This window comes from Pristis pectinata, chromosome 33 (assembly GCF_009764475.1).
Source record: "Pristis pectinata isolate sPriPec2 chromosome 33, sPriPec2.1.pri, whole genome shotgun sequence".
Taxonomy (NCBI): Eukaryota; Metazoa; Chordata; class Chondrichthyes; order Rhinopristiformes; family Pristidae; genus Pristis; species Pristis pectinata.
The window spans coordinates 398,551-419,422 of NC_067437.1; the positions used below are offsets into that span (position 1 = coordinate 398,551).

General features: G+C 49.5%; 1 protein-coding gene across 4 annotated transcripts in view; it reads right to left on the reverse strand.

The window, feature by feature from the left end:
* The window catches only part of ppfia3 (PTPRF interacting protein alpha 3), a 106,207-nt gene that overhangs the window by 48,312 nt on the left and 37,023 nt on the right, over window positions 1-20,872 (reverse strand). For all 4 annotated transcript variants that reach the window (XM_052042905.1, XM_052042904.1, XM_052042906.1 and 1 more), the window contains 7 exons: window positions 10,994-11,095; window positions 9,586-9,750; window positions 8,639-8,713; window positions 7,352-7,564; window positions 5,607-5,753; window positions 3,159-3,293; window positions 2,634-2,717 (listed from right to left, as the gene is read on the reverse strand). In XM_052042905.1, the coding sequence (XP_051898865.1) occupies window positions 2,634-2,717; window positions 3,159-3,293; window positions 5,607-5,753; window positions 7,352-7,564; window positions 8,639-8,713; window positions 9,586-9,750; window positions 10,994-11,095 (921 nt within the window). The remainder of the gene's footprint in view (window positions 1-2,633; window positions 2,718-3,158; window positions 3,294-5,606; window positions 5,754-7,351; window positions 7,565-8,638; window positions 8,714-9,585; window positions 9,751-10,993; window positions 11,096-20,872) is intronic.

Genomic DNA, 20,872 nt, shown 5'->3' on the forward strand with positions numbered 1-20,872 from the left:
TTAATGAAATGATCTGGAATATTTTTCTTAATTAGGCCTGCTGTCAGTAGTGGTGACCATGTGACAGTTAGAGCATCAAAAACGTTCATCTAGTTCACTGAAGCCTTTTATAGAAGGAAGTATCTGATCCGTCCCTCACACTGAAAGGGTAAACACTCCTTCAGTGTGACACAACACCCTCCACTCCCACTGACCAGCGCCACAAGCACAGGGGCACACACACACCACCATCCCCCTCCCTATGTTAATGCACATGGAATGTTTGGTTTTTTTGGGGTACAGACTTACAAGAACAAGGAGATTATGCTAATCATCTAACTGCTTAAGGATGTGAGTAAACTGAAGACAGTGTAGAAGAGATTCACAGGGATGTTGCTGGGACTAAGGGCTCGAGTTGGAGACCAGAGAGGAGACTGGACTGGCTGGGTCTGTTTTCCCTGGAGCAAAGGAGGCCGAGGGGTGACCTTATGGAGGTTTATGAAATCATGAGGGGCGTCAATAAGGTGGGTGTTCACAGTCTTTTTCCCGGGGTTAGGGAGTCTAAAACTTAGAAGGCATAAGTTTAAGGTGAGAGGGGAAAGATTTAAAGGGAATCTGAGGGCAAGTTTTTCCACCCAGGGGGTGGTGGGTGTGTGGAACAAACTGCCAGAGGAAGTGGTAGAGGCGGGTACACTTACAACATTTAAAGGGCATTTGGAAAGGTACATGGATAGGAAAGGTTGAGAGCGATATGGGCCAAACGCAGGCAAATGTTGTACAGCTCAGGAAGGAATCTTGGTCGGCATGGACGGGTTGGGCTGAAGGGCCTGTTTTCGTGCTCTGTCTCCAGGTCAGTTCTGGGTACCTTCGTACATCGGTGAATGTGTTTTTAAATCTTCTTTTAAAAAGGTGAAAAATTAAAACATGAAAATATATCTGAGAGGGAGGGTGTTTTTTGTTCTAGTTGCTGTACTGAGGTTCACCAATGTTGAGGAGAAAATATTCAAAACTGTCTATACTTCCACTTTTAAAAATAATCTCACTCCCAAAAGCAGAGCTGCTTAAAATAGAATGCTACTTTTTTTTATTTCTTCACAGAATGTGGGCACTGCTGGAAAAGGCGAGCACTTGTAGCTTGTCACAGAGTCATGGAGTTATACAGCACAGAAACACTCCCTTCGGCCCATTGAGTCCGTGCTGACCATCTAACAGCCAGTTACACTCATCCTACATTAATACCATTTTTCTTATTCTTCCCACATTCTCTTCATCTCACCCCAGACTCTACCCCTCACCCACACACTGGAAGGAAACCCACGCGGTCACGGACAGAATGTGCAGACTCCATGCAGACAGCACCCGAGGTCGGGATCGAACCCGGGTCTCTGGCGCCGTGAGGCAGCGGGACTACTCGCTGCACCACTGTGCCGCCCCACATTGCCCCTGAACTGCGTGGTTAATTGACGCCTTCTAGAGGAGGAATGTGGTGCCTCAGGCGGGCTCACACGCGACTCCCGGTCTCCCACACCTCAGAAGGCATCGTTGGCAGCCTGGAGTCACATGTGGACAGGATTCGGGGCAAAAGGTTTCCTGCCAATGAAACCCCTCAGTAGACCCGATAAATGTACAACAGTTCAGTGTGTGTGTAGAATGCGTAAAGTAGTTCAGAATTTACAAGGTTAATGATGCTGGTACCAGCCCCACCCCCAGCTCCACCCCCAGCCTGCCCCCCCCCCCCCCCCCCCCAGCCCCACCCAACCCCCAGACCCAGCCCAATCCCCAGACCCAGCCGCACCCCAAGACCTAGCCCCACCCAACCCCCAGACCCAGCCCCACCCACAGACCCACCCCCAGACAGCCCCACCCAACCCGCAGCCCCAGCCCCACCCCCAGATCCAGCCCCAGCTCCAGCTCCACCCCACCCCCAGACAGCCCCACCCAACCCCCAGACCCAGCCCCACCCCCAGCTCCACCCCCGGCCCAATCCCCAGACCCATCCCCATCTGCAGCCCCACTCAACCCCCAGACCCACCCCCACCCCCAGCTCCACCCCCACCCCCAGACCCAGCCCCATCCCCACCCCCAGACAGCCCCACCCAACCCCCAGCCCCACCCCCACCCTCAGATCCAGCCCCATCCCCAGCCCCAGATCCAGCCCCACCCCCAGACCCAGCTCCACCCCCACCCCCACACCCAGACCGCCCCAGACCCAGCCCCACCCGACCCCCAGCCCCAGATCCAACCCTACCCCCACCCCCACCCCCATGATGTCACCCCTAAGTCTCCTGATTATTAATATAAGAACAGAAGGTGCTGCCAGTGCTCAGCCGGTCGGACTGCGCCTGTGGAAAGAGAAACTGAGCTAACATTTCAGTTCATCAGAAACACTGTGTCTCTCTCCACAGATGCTGCCTGACCTGCTGAATGCTTCCAGAATTTTCTGTTTTCATTTCAGATTTCCAGCATCTGAGGTTTTCTTTAATTTTCATTGACTCTGGATAAATGGATAGTAACACATTCCTAATTTAAAGGGTTTGAAGAACCAACATCGCTGCTACAAACATTCTCCTGGTTTGGGCCTTGTGTATGTGGCTGCTCCACATCTCGCTCCATCTGGGATACAGCATTCCCACAGGGACATTGGGAGACTTTACCCGTTGTAACTCCTGGTTCTTCTCCTCCAGCTCCGCTTCCAGTTGACACAGCCTTTCCTCTATGTTCCCATGTCGTTCCTCAGCCTGGGAAGGAAAACCTCTGGATTAGTAGGATCCGACTGTACAGCTGTCAGTTCGATGCACAGGGAGTGAAGGTGAGGTTTAGGGAACCCTTCCATGCCCACTGCATCCTCAGCATGAGGCGCCCTAATCCCTCAACTCAAGAGGCCGTGAGTTCAGAGCCCACCTCAGTGGGGACAATGACGCTATGAGACGTCAGCTCTCAGTCAACATGATAGCGATCCCTTATTCCACACAACGGTGTCCTCCACTGCCCAGAGCCAACACATCCCCCGATTACAACCAATGGAGCAGACCAACTGGGCATGTGGGATCTTGCTGTGTATGAATATGGCTGACATTTTCCTGCACTACCACGATTACGAGAAGTCCTTCATTGCGCAGTGGGCCCTCTGCCCAATGTAGCAGTGTGAAGGCCCAAACAGCCCGCTGCAGAGACCCTACCTTATTGAGGGCGGCCACTCGCTGGGCTAGCTCTGCCTCCACCTCTGGGAGCGTCTCTGCCTTCCGCAGGGTCTGCTGAAGCTTCTGTTTGGAGGAGTCCAGCCACTCCTGGAGCTGCCGGTTCTTGTCCTCGCTCTGAAAGGTGAACGTATCTCCGGTGAGAAGAGGCAGCAATTCCCACCGTACCAGGGGCACTGCACCACCCTCCTCCCTACCCCAGTACGCACGTATAGATGGGTACGGGATGGTCGGATTGGACAGGGTCTCTGAGTCGGTACAGGAGCCTGAAGACCCACACTCAACAATTCAGAAACAGCTTCTTCCCCGCCGCCATCAGATTTCTGAACGTCCATGAAACCATGAACACTACCTCGTTATTCCTTTTTTTTGCACTATTTATTTATTTTTGTAATTTATAGTAATTTAATGTCTTTGCACTGTTCTGCTGCCACAACAAATTTCACATCATCTATGTCAGTGATAATAAACCTGATTCTGATCTGAGCTACATGGTGCTATTACTCTCTGAATCTGTGAGTGGGCATGTGAAGGGAGGAGGGGTATTGGTATTAGTTGGTATTGGTTTATTGCTGTCACTTGTACTGAGGTACAGTGAAAAACTTGTCTTGTAAACCGTTCATACAGATCAATTCATGACAGTGCATTGAGGTAGTACAGGTAAAAGCAATAACAGAAGACAGAGTAAAGTATCACAGCCACAGATGAAGTGCAGTGCAGGTAGACAATAAGGTGCAAGGTCATAGTAAGGTAGATTTTGAGGTCAAGAGTCCATCTCATCATATAAGGGAACTGTTCAATAGTCTTATAACAGTGGGATAGATGCTGACCTTGAGCCTGGTGATATGGGGAGAAGAGAGAATGACTCGGGTGGTTGGGGTCTTTGATTATGCTGGCTGCTTCACCAAGGCAGCAAGAGGTATAGACAGAATCCATGGAAGGGAAGCTGGTTTCTGTGTCCACAACTCTGCAATTTCTTGCGGTCCTGCGCAGAGCAGATGCCATACCAAGCTGTGATGCATCCGGATAGGACGCTTTTATTGGGGTATCGATAAAAGTTGGTGAGTGTCAAAGGGAACATGCCAAATTCTTTACCCTCCTGAGGAAGCAGAGGTGCTGGTGAGCTTTCTTGGCTATGGCGTCTATGTGGTTGGACCAGGACAGACTATTGGTGATGTTCACTCCTAGGAACTTGAAGCTCACAACCCTCTCGACCTCAGCACCATTGATGTAGACAGGTGCATGTACACCGCCCCCTTCCTGAAGTCAATGACCAGCTCTTTTGTTTTGCTGACAGTGAGGGGTACCAGGTATTGTATGAATTCGTATCGGGACAACACAAGGAGAGGAGTGGGTTACCTTATAACAGCCAGGCTGTTCAGGGGAGATAGCAGGAAGCACTTCTTCACAAAGGGTGCGGAAGTGGCATAGCGGGTAGTGCTGCTGCCTCCCAGCACCAGAGACCTGAGTTCCAGCGCTGTCTGTTTGGAATCTGCATGTTCTCCCTGTGACCGTCTGGGTATCCTCCCAAATCCCAAAGGCGTGTTGGCTGGTGGAGACACCAGTTGGCTGCTGTATGTTACCCCAGTGGTGGTGAGGGGGAGGTGGGGAGGTGGATCGGGGGGGAGGTGAGGGACAATAGATTACAGGGAATGTAGGGAATGGGACTGATGGGAATGATCCCAAAGCTGGCATGGACTCAATGGGCGAAATGGCTGCTTCCATGTTGTAAAAAAAAATACAAAAAAATGAAAAAAAACGAAACATGTGGATTCTCTGCCCCAGGCAGCTGCTGATTAAAAGAATGTTTTGACCACATCCTTCAGGTACATACAGCTACCACAGGTAGACAGAGGGGAAGTTAAAGATTGCCCTTGATCCAATTAGCGTACAAGGAGCTGAATTCCTCCTCTCGTAGAAGTTTCCAGAACTGCTTTGCAATCAGTGGACACAACTGGGTTGGTGAAGAGTTAATTCCTGGGGCATTTGTTTCTACCAAGAAAACAGCTGGGCTTAGGTAGTTCCAATGGCTGTGGTGAAGAGTTTTATCGGTTTAAGGTGAGAGGTTTAGTGGGGATCTGAGGGGGAGTTTTTCCACAGAGGGGGGTTAGAGTCCGGAACACACTGCCTGAGGGGGTGGTGGAGGCAGAGATTCTCACGACTGTTAAGAAATATCTAGAGAAGTACTTAAATCGACAAGGTATAGAAGCCTACAGACCTATCGTGGGTAAATGGGATCAGTACAATGGGCAGCATGGATAAGGTGGGCCGAAGGGCCTGTTTCTATAGCAACACACAATCTGCTGGAGGAACTCAGCGGGTCGAGCAGCATCCATGGGTGGGGAGGAAGTGTCGATGTTTCCGGTCGAGACCCTGCATCAGGACCAGGCCTGTTTCTGCGGTGTGACTGGATAACAGGAGAATGGTTACCTGTTTGAAGAGGGATTCCTTGCTGGCCAACTCGTTCTCCAACTTGTCGTTTGCATCGTGAAGTGACGTCGCTTCCCGCTGGGCACTGAGGTAGCGTTTCTCCAGTGTCGTTATTCTCTCTTCCATGTCCTCCCGTTGTGCCAAGGCCTAAGACAGGGAAACATGATCAATAGCTCACACAGAGGTACGGAACCGTGTCTGGTCTTAGCACACAGGTACCTCCCTTCAGCAACAGAAACGACAACTGGCATTTATATAGCACATGGAACAAATTATTGTGATGCAATAATTTCTGTGGCAATTCCCAGTACAGCAACTCCTCAGTCACGTCAAACCCTCTCCGTATTTCCTTGTACCCCTGCAACATTCTCTCGCACATCCCCATCAACTTCCCTGTAACTCTTTCTGCTGCTAATCTACACTAAGGGGTAACTTACGTGGTCAACCAACGTACCAGCATATCTCTGGGATGTGGGAGGAAAACAGTCACCTCACGTGACTACAGGGTGAACATGCAAACTCCACAACAGACAGCACCCAAGGTCAGGATTGAGCCTGGGTCCTTGGAGATGTGAGGTCGCAGGCTCTAACTCCTGCCCACTGTGCCACCTGTTAGAATTGTCTCCAAGGGTTTTCCTGTCATTCACCTGGGAAAACCAAGCATTATTGATGTAGCGAGCTGGACCTGGAACCCATGATTAATGGGATTGTTCTGAGAGCTGGCAAAGATCTGATGGGCCAAATTGCCTCCTCCTTTGTCATCAGGTATGGAATGTAATATGAAATATCTGAACATGTTTTTTGTGTCGCTTTTGGTTCTTCCACCAATGGCCATTCCATGTCCCCAAGCTCTTCACCCCTCTGCAAGGGGAATGTTTTCCTCTGTCTAATCCCAGAAATACCCTTCGTGATCTTTAGAACCTCTTTGGGCCCGCACTTATGGAAATTGTGCAACATTTTGTGTGGTCACAAGGAGAACATGCAAACTCCACACAGACAGCACCCGAGGTCAGGATTGAACCCAGGTCGCTGGAGTAGTGAATCAACAGTGCTACCCACTGGGTCACTGAGCCTCTCCATTTCACAGTGTGTGTGGTTGAACACTGGAAAGGCAGGGGGTGTAGTCGAGCCAGGGTCAATCAGTTTTAGGAGGGAGATGGGTCAGTTCTTGCAAGAAGCAAAGAGCTGCAAAGTGGGGAGTGGGAGGTGCATTGACCAAGGTACAACATTCTCTATTAAACTAATGGACAATGGAACTGCAGTTTACAGCCAGTGTATCAGCAACAAGTGTCACCTCAACCCCCATCACTCAACAACACTGCAGGCAATGAAGTGACCCCCACACGAAGGGGCGGATCTTTCCATCACCCAACGTGTAAAGGAGCCAGTGTTGAGCCTCCGGGAAGGTCAACCCTCACCTAGATCAGCCTTCTCCTCTTGTCCCAGGACGTGGATGTCACTGGCAATGCCAGCATTTACTGCTTATCCCTATCTGAGGGCGTACTGGGGCCACATTTAGGTGACACGAGGTAATGATGGAAACTATCCTTCCAGAAGCCATGGGTTTTAATCATCTGGATGCCATGACTGAGACCAGCTTTAATTCCGGAACTCGAATAGCAAAATGAAACGTGCTGGAAATCTGAAATGACAGCAGGAACTGCTGGGAATATGCTCCAGAACATCAGCTGCTTCACCGCTCTGTAACCGTAGCCCCTTAGTGTTTCCAGGTAGAAACCAGGTACCTCTTTCAAATCTCTCTGCAGCTTGGTGTTGGCCTCCTCTGACTTGATGAGGTCCTTGCGCGCTGTACTGAGCTCCTCCTCCACCTCAGCCACCTTCCGACAGAACACCGCCAGGCGCTCCCTCATCTGCAGCAGCTCTGTGCTCTGTCTCTCGATCAGGTCGTGGCACTCGGAGTCACCGTCACCAGACAGCACTGTACCGTTCGTCAGCCTCTGAGTGTGGGATACAAAGGGGGTCCCCATTAGTTGTGGACATCCCACCCCCACCCCAGCAGAACTCTCCGAGGTCCTGATGCACAATGTGACCAAGCCATGGAATACTCAGGAATACCCACAAGCTTCTCTTGTGGTCTTGCTCAAAGGCTCAGGCACCAATGACCAGCCATGAACACCTGGCTGGGACCAAGGCTAGTTCTGTGGGAGGGTGGGTAGGGGGACCCTCCCTCACTTGGGATGTGGAGTACTGCATTGGAGGTTAAGGCTGTCATGGGGAGAGGGGGTGGGTTTTGATTGGTCCATAATTGACGTACTGCATCAGGGAAGGGGTCGGGTGCAAAGGGGAGAGTGGGAAAGACCATCTGTCAGTTGGGAAGCTGGGAGTCGGGCAGAGGGGATGTTGGGAGATCATTGGGTGAGGGGTGGGGATGTTGGGGTCTTGGTTAGGGAGGTGGGAGAGGTGGATAAGGTGCAGACCACAACACAAGCACATTTGTTTTGGGCCTGACCAACACTCCCACTCCTGGACTAACTTCCCTGCAGTACTTCAAGGGGAGTGTGGTATGGGGTGACCAAAATTCAGGTTCAATGCTTCATGATCATTGGAAGCCTTGTCCAATTAATAACCAATTTATTTGCTTGCTTACGGCTGCTGAATCAAATTTAAGTTTTAAAACAAGGAAGATTTTAACGCAACTTTTAATCGCACGTTGGCTAATGCATGATGGGATGGCTGAAGTGCCAATTTCCTGCCCATTTTGCTGTGAAAACCACAATATGGAAAGTGGGTCAAGTCCCAGGTTCCTCTCTGTCGCTACCAGGGTCTGAAGAATTTCCAAGGATGCATCTGAAGCCAGGGCAGTGGACTCTCACACCACTGAAGCAGCACTGTATCGACAAGGCTTAGAAGATTATGGACAAAGTGCTCGTAAATGAGATTGGATGGTCAGTACGGACATGATGGGCTGAAGGGCCTGTTTCTGTGCTGTATGACTCTATGATTGTGAGGACGGGATATCCTCCCAGTCAGCGCTATTTGTTGTTATCTTACAGAAGGCACGACACACTTACATCCTGGGCTGTCGATTCCAACTCTTCTTCCAGTATCGAGACCCTTTCCAGAGCCACTCGCAGTCTCTCCCGAACCTGCCAATCAAACGGTGCAGAATTAACGCTCAATATCCCAAGGACTGGGAGAGCAAATGTGCACAAAGAATAATCCAGGAGATTGTGACTTGAATAGTGGCAGGCCTTTGTCAATCACTGCTGATCCCTCAGATGGAGACTGCAGCCAATTCCAGGTACTGCACTGTTAGGGCCACAAGGAGCGCATGAAGGTTTACACAGGTTTCTCCGGGTGCTCCAGTTTCCTCCCACATCCCAAAGATGTGCAGGGTGGTAGGTTAATTAGTCGCGGTAAATTGCCCCTGGTGTTGTAGGTGAGGGGTGGAATCTGGGGGGTGGAATTGATGTGACTGTGGGGACGGTGAAATGGATCAGTGTATGTGGGTTGTCATAAACTCGATGAGCTGAAGGGCCTGTTTCTGTGTATCTCTTGATGATTCTGTTATAGTTTTGGAGTAAGGGACTTCTCTGTTGACAGCTGGAGACAGTGGAACCGCTCTTGGAGCAGAGCAGGTTAAAAGGGAAGGTTGATCGTGGTTTCCAATAGCACGAAGGGTTTTGGCAGAGTTGGAGAAGGAGAGAGGATTTCTGGTGGCAGGGGAGGCAGTAACCAGAGGAAACAACGGAAGAAACAGGTTGGTGAGGGGGAATATTTTTACACGGAGGTGTTATTGAATTAAAAGGCTCTACTTGTGGAATCAGATTTAACAGTAACATTAAAAAGAGAATTTGATAAGTACATGAGAAGGAAAACTCTGCCAGACTGTGGGGAAAGAGCAGGGAGAGGAACTAATCCAGAGCTCTCTCAAAGAGCCAGCCAAGGTGTGATGGGGGAGTGGCCTTCACCATGACTTCCGCAAGTACAGGCCCAGAAACACGAGCAAAGACGGCACCTTCTCATCTAAAGCTTTGTGATGTTCGAAGAGCGACTTCAAGGCCTTGAGCACCTCGACCTCGCTGGAGACGCCGGCAGGAGACTGGGCCTGACGTTTCACCACCGTCATCCTGAGGGACCGCTCATGCCGTGACACCAGGCACTCCAGGTGTTCGAGGAGCAACTGCAGGGAACGACAGCAAAACCTGGAGCTGAAACTACGGAACAGATCTACCTGCACCACAGCGATACCAACAACCTGGCGCGCAGTGCCACAGACATGTGACGCACAGCACCCTGGTGCCCTGGAGAGGAGTGCTGCACAACCCGACAGTCATATCCGAGCCTGAACAGTCGCAGGTTACCGTGGCTCCCATTCTCAGGAGTTCTGAGGCCGTCAGTTACACCTCCTCTGATCCAGCCTCTCTTCTTCACCTGACCCATCACCTTCAACCCTCCATTTCATCTCTCCTGTCCCCTCTGTTACACTCATCACTTCCCTGTTACACCGTTCTCTCAACTTGCTTCTTCATTTTCTTAACTATTCATTGCCTCTAACTTCTCGCAGTTCTAACACACCAGCTCAGTTCCCCGCTCCACAGATGATGAATGACCTGATAATACCTGCATTCACAGTTGTTGATGGATTTATATAGCACCTTCAACAAATGAAACCTTCCCAACAGAGCAATTATCAATGAAAAACATTCATAAGCAAGCTACACAAGGGTGATTAGGCCAGAGCACCAAAAACAACATCAAAGGAGCCAATTTAAAAGAGCACCTGAAAGAAAGGGGGAAAGTCAGAGAGATGTGGGAGAGAATTCAAGGCTTGGGGCCAGAGGGATAAGCCACAGGTGCCAATGATGCAGCAATTAAAGCCATTGGTGAAACAGGACAGAAGGCGATCTCGGAGGTTTCTGAAGTTGGAGGAGGGTGAGGCTGTGCAGGGATTTGGAAACAAAGAGAATGTTACAGTTAAAGCAGTGGCAGCGATGAGCCAGTCTCGGTCTCTGGGCACAGGGGGACAGGGTCAAAATTCAAGGGAAAGTTCACTCCCATATTTTCTCCGTGGCTACAGGGAACAGTCGCTGGGCAGTGCCACACTAAATGCTCCTGCGTTACACCTTTGGGATAAGGCTTCAGCTGTGGAGCACACACTGGATGGGAATCCTATCCTTGTGTTCTGCTGTGGAAGAGTTGTAAAGATATACATGTTTACACAGAACTAGACCAATGCTGATGACCAAGAACTAGTTTTATCGACTCTCTCTGCGATTTTCTTTTGCAAACAATTTCTCCTTTCCCTTGGCTCCTTTCCAGGGTCCAGGAGAACATTGGGGGAGGTGGTGGGGGCTGGGAAATTCCTCTGGAGGTACAGGGCAGGCTGATCTGAGCACCGCTTTGGGCTGGGACAAAGAACTCACCCGGGTGTTGTTCCTCTCCGCCTTCAGCTCCGCAATCTCCTCCTCCCTCTCCAGAAGTTGCTCTCGGCACAAGTTCAGCTCCTTTGTGAGGACGGCAAACTCCTGCAGAGAAATAAGGATATTTGTTAAATGACAGGTAACAGGAAGTTGGAGGCTTCAATTCTTGCAGGAGTAGAGAGAACAACGAGGGAACGAGGAGGAGAAAATGGAGGGTAGCTGGAAAGGAGACCTTGCACTCAGAGGATGGTACAGAGTGCTGGCCAGTACATATTAGTGTATACGTAGGTAGTGGACTCTGCCCAATACATCAGGGGCACATCCCTCCCCACTATTGGTAGAATTGGAATTGGTTTATTATTGTCACTTGTACTGAGGTACAGTGAAAAACTTGTCTTGCATACCATCCATACAGATCAATTCATTACAAGCTAATGGTAAGACGATACAGAATGCAGAGTAAAACGTCACAGCCGCAGAGAAAGTACAGTGCAGGTAGACAATAAGGTGCAAGATTGTGAGGTCAAGAGTCCATCTTATCGTACTAGAGAACTGTTTAATAGTCTTATAACAACGGGATAGAAGCTATCCTTGAACCTGGTGGAACATGCTTCAGGCTTCTGCCTGATAGGAGAGGGGAGAAGAGAGAATGTCCGGGGTGGGTGGGGTCTTTGATTATGCTGGCTGCTTTACCAAGGCAGCGAGAAGTGTAGACAGAGTCCATGGAGGGAAGGCTGGTTTCTGTGATGTGCTGAGCTGTGTCCACAACTCTCTGCAGTTTCTTGCAGTCCCGGGCAGAGCAGTTGTCATACCAAGCTGTGATGCATCCAGATCGGATGCTTTCTCTGGTGCATCGATAAAAGTTGGTGAGTGTGAAGGGGGGCATGCCAAATTTCTTTAGCTTCCTAATGTTTAGATCTTAGAGCAAGATAAAATGTGGGCACAACATTGTGAGACAAAGGGCTTGTACTGTGCTACAATGTTCTACGATCTATGTCCTGAGGAAGTAGAGGTGTTGGTGAGCTTCCTTGGCCGCGTCTACGTGGTTGGACCAGGACAGGCTCTTGGTGATGTTTACTCCTAGGAACTTGAAGCTCTCAACCCTCTCGACCTCAGCACCGTTGATGTAGACAGGTGCATGTGCACCGACCCCGTTCCTGAAGTCAATGACCAGCTCTTTAGTTTTGCTTACATTAAGGGAAAGGTTGTTGTCATGACACCATGTCACTAAGCTCTCTATCTCCTTCCTGTACTCCGACTCATTGTTACTTGAGATACGGTCCACTATGATGGTATCATCTGCAAACTTGTAGATGGAGTTAGAGCAGAATCTGGCCACGCAGTCATGAGTATATAGGGAGTAGAGTAGGGGGCTGAGGATGCAGCCTTGTGGGGCACCAGTGTTGAGACTAATCGTGCTGGAGGTGTTGCTACCTATCCTCATTGATTGTGGTCTGTTGGTCAGGAAGTCAAGGATCCAGTTGCAGAGGGAGGTGTGAGTCCCAGATCTCGGAGTCTGGAGATGAGCTTGCTTGGAATTATAGTATTGAAGACGGAGCTGTAGTCAATAAACAATAGTCTAACGTAGGTGCCTTTACTGTCCAGATGCTCCAGAGCTGAGTGTAGGGCCAGGGAGATGGCGTCTGCCGTAGACCTGTTTCGACGGTAGGTGAATTGCAGTGGGTCAAGGTTGTCTGGGATGCTGGAGTTAATGTGAGCCATGACCAGCCTCTCAAAGCACTTCATGATGGTGGATGTCGGAGCCATCGGAAGGTAGTCATTAAGGCATGTTATCTTGTTTTTCTTAAGTACCGGGATGATAGTGGTCTTGTTAAAGCAGGTAGGAACCTCAGATTGAAGCAGGGAGAGGTTAAAAATGTCTGCAAAATACCCCCGCCAGCTGATCTGTGCAGGATCTGAGGACACGGCCAGGGACACCATCCGGGTCAGATGCTTTCCGTGAGTTCACACTCTGGAAGACTGATCTTACGTCCTCAATGGTGACCATGGGTTCAGGTGCATTGGAGGCCATCGGGGTGGGTGGTGACATTCCATTCCCCATCTGTTCGACGTGTTCATAGAATGCATTAAGCTCATTGGGATGGGATGCGCTGTTGTCGGCAACGCAGCCTGACTTCGTTTGTAGCCCATAAGCCCCGCCACAACTAACGACTGGTCTGGGACTGAACAGGATCTACAGGAGGCGCTGCCTCAAAGAAGCAACATCCCTCATCAAAGATCCTCACCATCTGGTCCATGCCATCCTACCACAGCTACCATTGGGCAGGAGGTACAGAAGCCTGAAGTCCCACACCACCAGCTCCAGGAACAGCTACTACCCTTCAACCATTCGGTTCTTGAACCAACCAGCACAACCCTAATCATTGCAGTTTAGCAACACTATGACCACTTTAAACTAAAATGGAATCGTTCTAATTGCGTCTTGTAATTGTGTTCTTTCTTGTAAATATCGTGTATAATTTATGATTTTCTTGCGAATGCCGCTTCTCTGATGTTATGTGCCTGTGATGCTGCTGCAAGTTCTTCATTGCACCTGTGCACACATGTACTTGTGCATTGACCATAAACTCGGCTTTGACTTTGATTTGATGAGGGTGGACTAGGAATATTGAACATCAAATCTTCAATCATAATGGGAATGGTGCCATCACAGACTGGGCTGCAGAGGCCTAGAATGTTCATCTGGAGATTTGTGCTTCAATCCCCTCCTCTGTGGCAACCAGGGAACTTAAATTCAAGTAACAAAGTAAGTTGGGTGTAAAAAGCCAGTGGCAGTAATGGTGACCGTGAAACTATCAGCTGATCACTCCTCTGGTTCTCTGTAATACTGTGCAGAAGGAAACATGCCAACCTTACCTGCTCTGGTCTACTTGCAAATCTAGACCCACCAATGTGGTTGACTCTTAACTCACAGAGTCATGGAGCTAGGGCTCAGGCCCTTCAGCCCACTGAGTCCTTGTGGACCATCAGCCACCCATTGACCTTACGTAAAAAACAAGCTGCTGGAGGAACTCAGCGAGTCAGGCAGCATCTATGGAGGCAGAGGGATAGTCAACATTTCAGCTCAAACACCCTGAATCAGAACAGAGGGTGTGAAGGGGAGATAGCCAGTATAAAGAGATGAGGGGAAGGGGTGAGGCAGGAGCTGGCAAGTGATAGGTGGCTCCAGATGAGGAGGGGTTGATGGGCAGAGGGAGCCTGGGGGCAGCAAAGGTGGAAATAGCGACAGAGTTGGGAGGCGAAGGAGTGCACCCATTTATGTTAATCCCATTTTATTCTCCCCACATTCCCAACAACTGCCCCCAGATTCCACCACTCACCTACACACTGGGGGCAATTTACAGAGGCTGATTAACCCACCAACCTGCAGGTCTTTGGGATGTGGGAGGAAACTGGAGCGCCGGAGGGAAACCCACACGGTCACAGGGAGAATGTGCAAACAGACAGCACCGGAGGTTGGGATTGAACCTGGGTCAGGTGAGATGTGATGCAGCTGTGCCACTCCCTCCGATTATCCAGAGGATAATCAGGGATTGGCATTAAATGGGGAGCCTTACTAGGGCACACAATCCCATCAACAAATAAGTCCACAGTAGCAGTAAAAGGGCATCTTTTGCCACAGATAAGAGGCAAATACAAGAGGACTGAGAATGAAGCCTGGAAACCACAAGTTGACAGAGCACGTGAGGAATTACCAATGTGATGAGCTGATTACGAAACTGCAGGAGTGTGTCTGTGGAGTTTAAGCCAACCGAGGTTAAAATCAACAAATTCACTCAGTTGTTGTACAACCTCCCAGAGTCTGTGAGATCTGGGTTGGGAACAGCTTCTCTGGCTGTAGAAATATTTACTTGAGGTCTCCGGGGTGCTGTCACTGGCTCCGACCTCGGGCTGCGGAACGTGCCTCGTCCCCACAAGGTGGTCCCTACGAGGAGCTCACGCACCCGTTCCAGCGCTGCAGGAAGGCAGTGAGCAGCCGTGCACAGTTCTGCACAAAACCATAGGGGGCCCAGAGAGTGAATGGGGGAAACACCGTCCGTGGGTGGAAGGGTTGGGAATCTGGGAGTTGGTTGGCAAAGGAGCCAGGGGAAGGGAATCTGCAACCTTACCTTGTCTGGTCTACCTTGCTCTACAGGTGAGTCCAGACCCAACAACGTGGTTAATCCTTCACTCACAGGGAGATACAGCATGGGAGAAAGGCCCTTCGGCCCATCGAGTCCATGCCGACCATCGGGCACCCATTTACACTGATCCTGTTCCGTGCATCGAGTTATTCTGATCAGGCAGGGCTGTGGAACACTGTCAGTGAGGAATGGATGGGGGCTTGAAGGGGAATAGAACTGTCGCGGTACAGAGAGAGAGATGGGAATACGACTGAGTGACGCCCAGGATGGGTGGTCACGTGACCACTTCCTACGCCCACACGATTCACACAGCACTCCTTATCTGGGGCTACAGCCAGTCCTCATCTCCCCTGTTCTTGCAGCCATTCTAACTTCTAACAGCTGCTGCCACCAGACCCCAACCCACTGCGGAGATCGGAGGTTGAGGTTCCAGACTCCAGACTCCAGCCACTGCGGAGATCGGAGGTTTGAGGTTCCAGACCCCAGCCCACGGCAGAGATCGGAGGTTGAGGTTCCAGACCCCAGCCCACTGCGGAGATCGGAGGTTGAGAGAACAGGTTATTCCGGCTTTGTCTTAACACCACGTTCCAATCCTGTGCAGAAAACACCAAAAGGCATGAGACTTGGATCGAAAACAAATCACTGAAGTTGCTTCATCCAAACCTTCACACATTTTCACGGCAGAGTGGGCGGCCATTCGCCCCACTGTGTGCATGCTGGCTCTTTGAAAGGCAGGTCCCACCCGTACCTCAGAGCTATGCAAATGTTTCCTTTACTTGCCGCTGGTGCACAAAGTATTCCAGGGCTGGTTCTCAGATCTCCAACCACCCTGGACCTTTACTGAACAGAATAACAACCTGCCTCTATTAGCTGTATTCTCACCTGCGAGGCAGGAGGTTGCGGGAGTTAAAGTACTTAATCAAGTTTGGCACTCCTAGGCAACGGGGCAAGTGCCACATCGTCGGGAGTGCCATCTTATGGAGGTGGACGTACAGGTCATTGGGTCAAAAAGTCAGGCTCTTCGGCCCCCCGAGTTCATGCTGACCATCAACCACCCATTTATGTGAATCCTACACTAATCCCATTTTATTCTCCCACATTCCCAACACTTTCCTCCAGATTCTACTACTCACCTACAAAAACTGGGGGCAATTTACAGCGGCCCATTAACCCACCAACCCACCCGTCCCTGGGATGTGGGAGGAACTAGAGCACCCGGGGGAAATCCACACGGTCACGGGGAGAATGGACAAACTCCACACCGACAGCACCTGTGCCACTGTGCTGTTATATAGACCTGGATCCTGTAGGGAAAGTGAAGGTCCAACTCCTGTCATCAGAAAAGAGGACCATGGTGTCTCAGTCCTGGCCAGGACTCAGCCCTCAGGCACTGAAGTTTAAACAGTTCTTGTTTCAGATTTCCTGCTGAGGGAGAATTGCCAACTCATTTCCATCGGCAACAGCACCTCAGAAACATTCACTTAAATCTTTTTGGAATATTCTGTGGATTTGATGAGCTGCAATGTGCATGTAAATTCCTCTTTTGACATTTGCAGAGACTCGGCTGTGACCCAGGGCACAATCCCAGCTGGTGAAATAAGCCTCCATCTTCTCCCTAACCTCAGATCCTGTGCAGCTGGGCAAAGTCAAGGAGCACAGCTACTTTCACCCGGCATTTGCTCTTCCCTGACTGGAATCCTTTTGCAGCGGAGTCACTATTGATGCAGGAGATGCAGTCAGCAGTTTGTGCACAGCAAGATCCCACAAACAGCACAGAGATGACCTGTGTTGGAAATGTTCATCAAGGACTGCCCAGGACATTGTTATCAATTTGATAACGATCAGCTGAACTGTTTCAGTGATGTTGATTGTAAAGAAATGAGTTTAGGATGACATGGAAGGTGTTCCATGATCAGAGTAGAGTTGGTGGGCTGTAGGCCTGTTTCCATGCCGTATTACTGTATGGTGACATCTTCCAGATGGACATTTCCCTTGGGAATGCTGCTAGCATCTGGTGATTCATTGATTCAAAGAGCTATACAGCATGGAAACAGGCCCTTCGGCCCCAGGTGTCCATGTGAACTAAGGTGTCCATCTACACTAATCCCATTTGCTTGCATTTGATCCATATCCCTCTAAACCCTTCCTGTCAGGTACCTGTCCCATATGTCTTTTAAACATTATTAGTGTACCAACCTCTACCACTTCCTCAGGCATCTCATTCCATACACCCACCAACCTCTGTGTGAAAAATGTGTCCCTCAGATCCCCTTTATATCTTTCACCTCACACTTTAAATCTATTTCGTCCAGTTTTAGACTCCTCTACCTTGAGAAAAAGACTGTGACCTTTCACCTTATTTATGCCCCTTATAATTTTATAAACCTCTATAAATTCACCTCAGCCTCATTTGCTCCAGGGAAGAAGTCCCAGACTATCCAGTCTCTCCTTATAACTCTAGCCCTCCAGTCCGAGCAACGTCATTGTGAATTTTTTCTGTACCCTCTCCAGCGTAATCACATCCTTCCTTCAGCACAGCAACCAGAGCTGCACGCAGTGCCCCAGCCAGAGCTGCACGCAATGATCCCAGCAGTTCGGCAACTTGACCCCATCCTGAGAGCTTGCCCATGCCACAGCGGAGGGCTGGTTAACAGCTGGTAAGTGGGAGCGATGTGCAGGACCAAATGTCCATGTGCCAATGGGTACCCATAGAGGGCTATGGGTAAGCCTAGTAATTTCTAGGGTAGGGACATGTTCGGCACAGCTTTTGTGGACCGAAAGGCCTGAATTGTGCTGTAATTGTTCTATGTTCTATGTTCCATGTACCAAGCTGGATATTAGTGAAGCCCTTGGGTTTCAAAAATATGACAAAGTTTAAGATCACTTTTATTTTTAATTTCCTGACTTTTTTTTGTTAAAAATTGATTCCAATTTTTGAGGTGCCCTGGGGACTGGGTTGGGGTGGAGACGGTGAAATGGGAAATATGAGCCTCAGACCATGAGACCCTCCAAGACTGCTCTGCCGTTCAATGGCTACTCTGACTTGGCCTCAACTCCATTTTCCAATAACTCTTCATTCTCCTGCAGTCCAAATTCTCTCCATCTCTGCCAGGACTATTTTCAATGCCTCAGTATCCACAGCTCTCTAGCAGTATTAATGGTGCTATGTAAATGGCAGTTGTTGTTGTATCTGGTAATGTATTTACTCAAAAGCCAAGGGGTCAGTGAGTGCGATTGTCAGAATCTGGAAATATTGTAGCACAGAAGGAGGGCATTCAGCCCATCAACACTGCACTCACCATGTACCACAGCCCTACTAATTCAACCTGTTTCCAGCTCTCTTTTCAACACAATTGAATGTGGCTCCACCCCTAACCCATCACCACCCCACCTCTCCCCTCCGCCTCCATCCCACCTCTCCACAACCACTTCTCAGCCCTCCCATCCTCCCACCTCGATCACAACTACCTCTCAACCCCCCCCATCTTGACAACCCCCCTCCCAATCCCCACCAGTGCATTCAGAGTTTGACCTATGCTTACCAACACAGCTGTGATAGGTTTAAGTGATCAGAGGTGCCACAGTCCCCAGAGAGGTCAGTCACTCCTCAAACACATTGAACAGTGCCCTCAGGTACATCCTGAGGAATGAAGGAATCCTGCTATAAGCACCTTGGGACATTAAAAATGTTTTATATTTTGCTAATTAGCTACAAACATCACAGTTGGAGGAGAAAGGTTGCTTGAGTGACTCTGAAGAATCATTCAGTCAGGGAATGAAGAGCCCCATCATTTTCCAATTGGTCAGGTAAATGGAACACCACAAGGATGGACATGGTGGGTGGCCAATGGTGGGAGTTTGGGAATAGCGCAGTTGGTGGTCATATGACAGCCTCCAGGTCCAACCAGAGATGGCAATGGGAACTTTCACAGCAGTGGCGGGGGCTATGGTTTATGGATCCGTGATGGATTAATTCTGGCCACTGCTCGTTCACCAGGTAAGGAGTTCCTGGCAGGATGGCAGAGGGAGTGCAGCAGCTCACAGGGGCTGGATGGGCAGTGGGATACAGCCAGGCCAGGGTTCCCCAGCCCCCTTGCTCAGGATCTCATGCTGAAACAATGCATCTTTTCTGCGGGAAAAATCACTGATTTTAGAGAGAGCTGCACTTCAATAATTAGCATTGACTCTGCAAAACAAAATGGCCCAAGTCCAAGGGAGCCACCAATCTGATGCCTCCAAAAATAAAACCATTTGGCCTATTAATTAGAGGAATGAATGAACATAAAACAAGTCGCGGCCCCTGGAAATCACTCAGTCAAATTCCACAGCAAAAGAGCAAAATGCTGCAGGCAAATCATTAGTTCACTGGCCCTGTGCCAGGATCACACCATCCTGGGCTCACAGGAGGAGGTTCTTAAATGCACGTCAGTTGGTGCAGTTGTAAATGCTAGATTGCTGGAGGAGGCCATTTGGCCCATTGTGGCAGTCCCAGTTCCTTAAAAGTGATGTTTAACACACCCCCTTGCCTCTGCTAACTGCCTTGGCCTGAGGAACGAAAGTAACAACATTCTTACTGGTACAGTCTTATTGCCAACTTTGCAGATTTAATCATTTGCACTGATATCATTCCCACTTTCCTACAGGCACGCTGCACTAGTCCACTTTCACCTCTGAGACCTCTCTCCATTTTATTTCCCAATTCAACAGCTTTTGAAAGCCACTATCGAAACTGAAGAACTGTCATCGAGCATCGCAAACTGCAGCTCTCTCTGCAAAGTAAGCTATCACCAAATATTCTGCCACTTGCATTAAACCAACACCTTCTGAAATAGAAGCCAGTGGATTTCCTGCTATTATCCAAAAGCTGCAACACAGAGAGGAGGTCTGATCATCGGTAATCAGCATCTCACGATCCCTTGGGATCTCCTTCGCAACCTTCACCCTCTCCCACCCAAAACTTGTTGCATGCTTTCTCTGGTTCTCCCTAATCCTCACTTTGTCAACTTCAACCCTGCAAAATCTGCATGAAACAACAAAGCCACTCAAGACCCAACGGCAAGGTGTCTTCCATTTCACCAGTCTCGGAGGACACAGGTGGTACTACTGATAATTCTCAATAGGACGTGGGCGATGAGGCCACAACACTGAGGTACAAATCAAACCCTCCCCATCTGCCAATGAGGTAACCCAGATCAAACAATGGACCACGTCATCTCATCCTCCCCTTGATATGAATTCGACAGAGATATCTTTGAATAAAACTCCCACTCTGATATTCAAAATGCAATTTTAAAGCAGCTCCAGCCACATGTAAGAAGTAAGAACCTAATAGTTTTGCTCAACTTTCTCCGTCTAAGGAGAATGATCCCAAGATCTGGCCACTCAAAACCCTTCTTGGCCCCATTCCAGTAAAACACCACTCCAACGTCACGCGGTACCCTTGGTAACGTGTCTGGGACAGAACAGGCACAATTGATTACCGTTACAATTGTGACTTTAAGAAACCCCTTTTGTGTGAAGGTTTAGCAAACTCTAAAAGAGCAGAAACATTTCAGTTCATGACACAAATGCAGTCTCATCACTGATGTACAAACGGTTACAGGTAGCCGGTTTCTATTGATAAATCCAGGATCCTGTGAGCTTAACCCCACCCTCGGTATAACTCTGGCAGTGGCTTCACATAGGCTAATTCATTCATTTAAGAAATAATTTTCTGCCGTGTTCTGCAAGAATAACA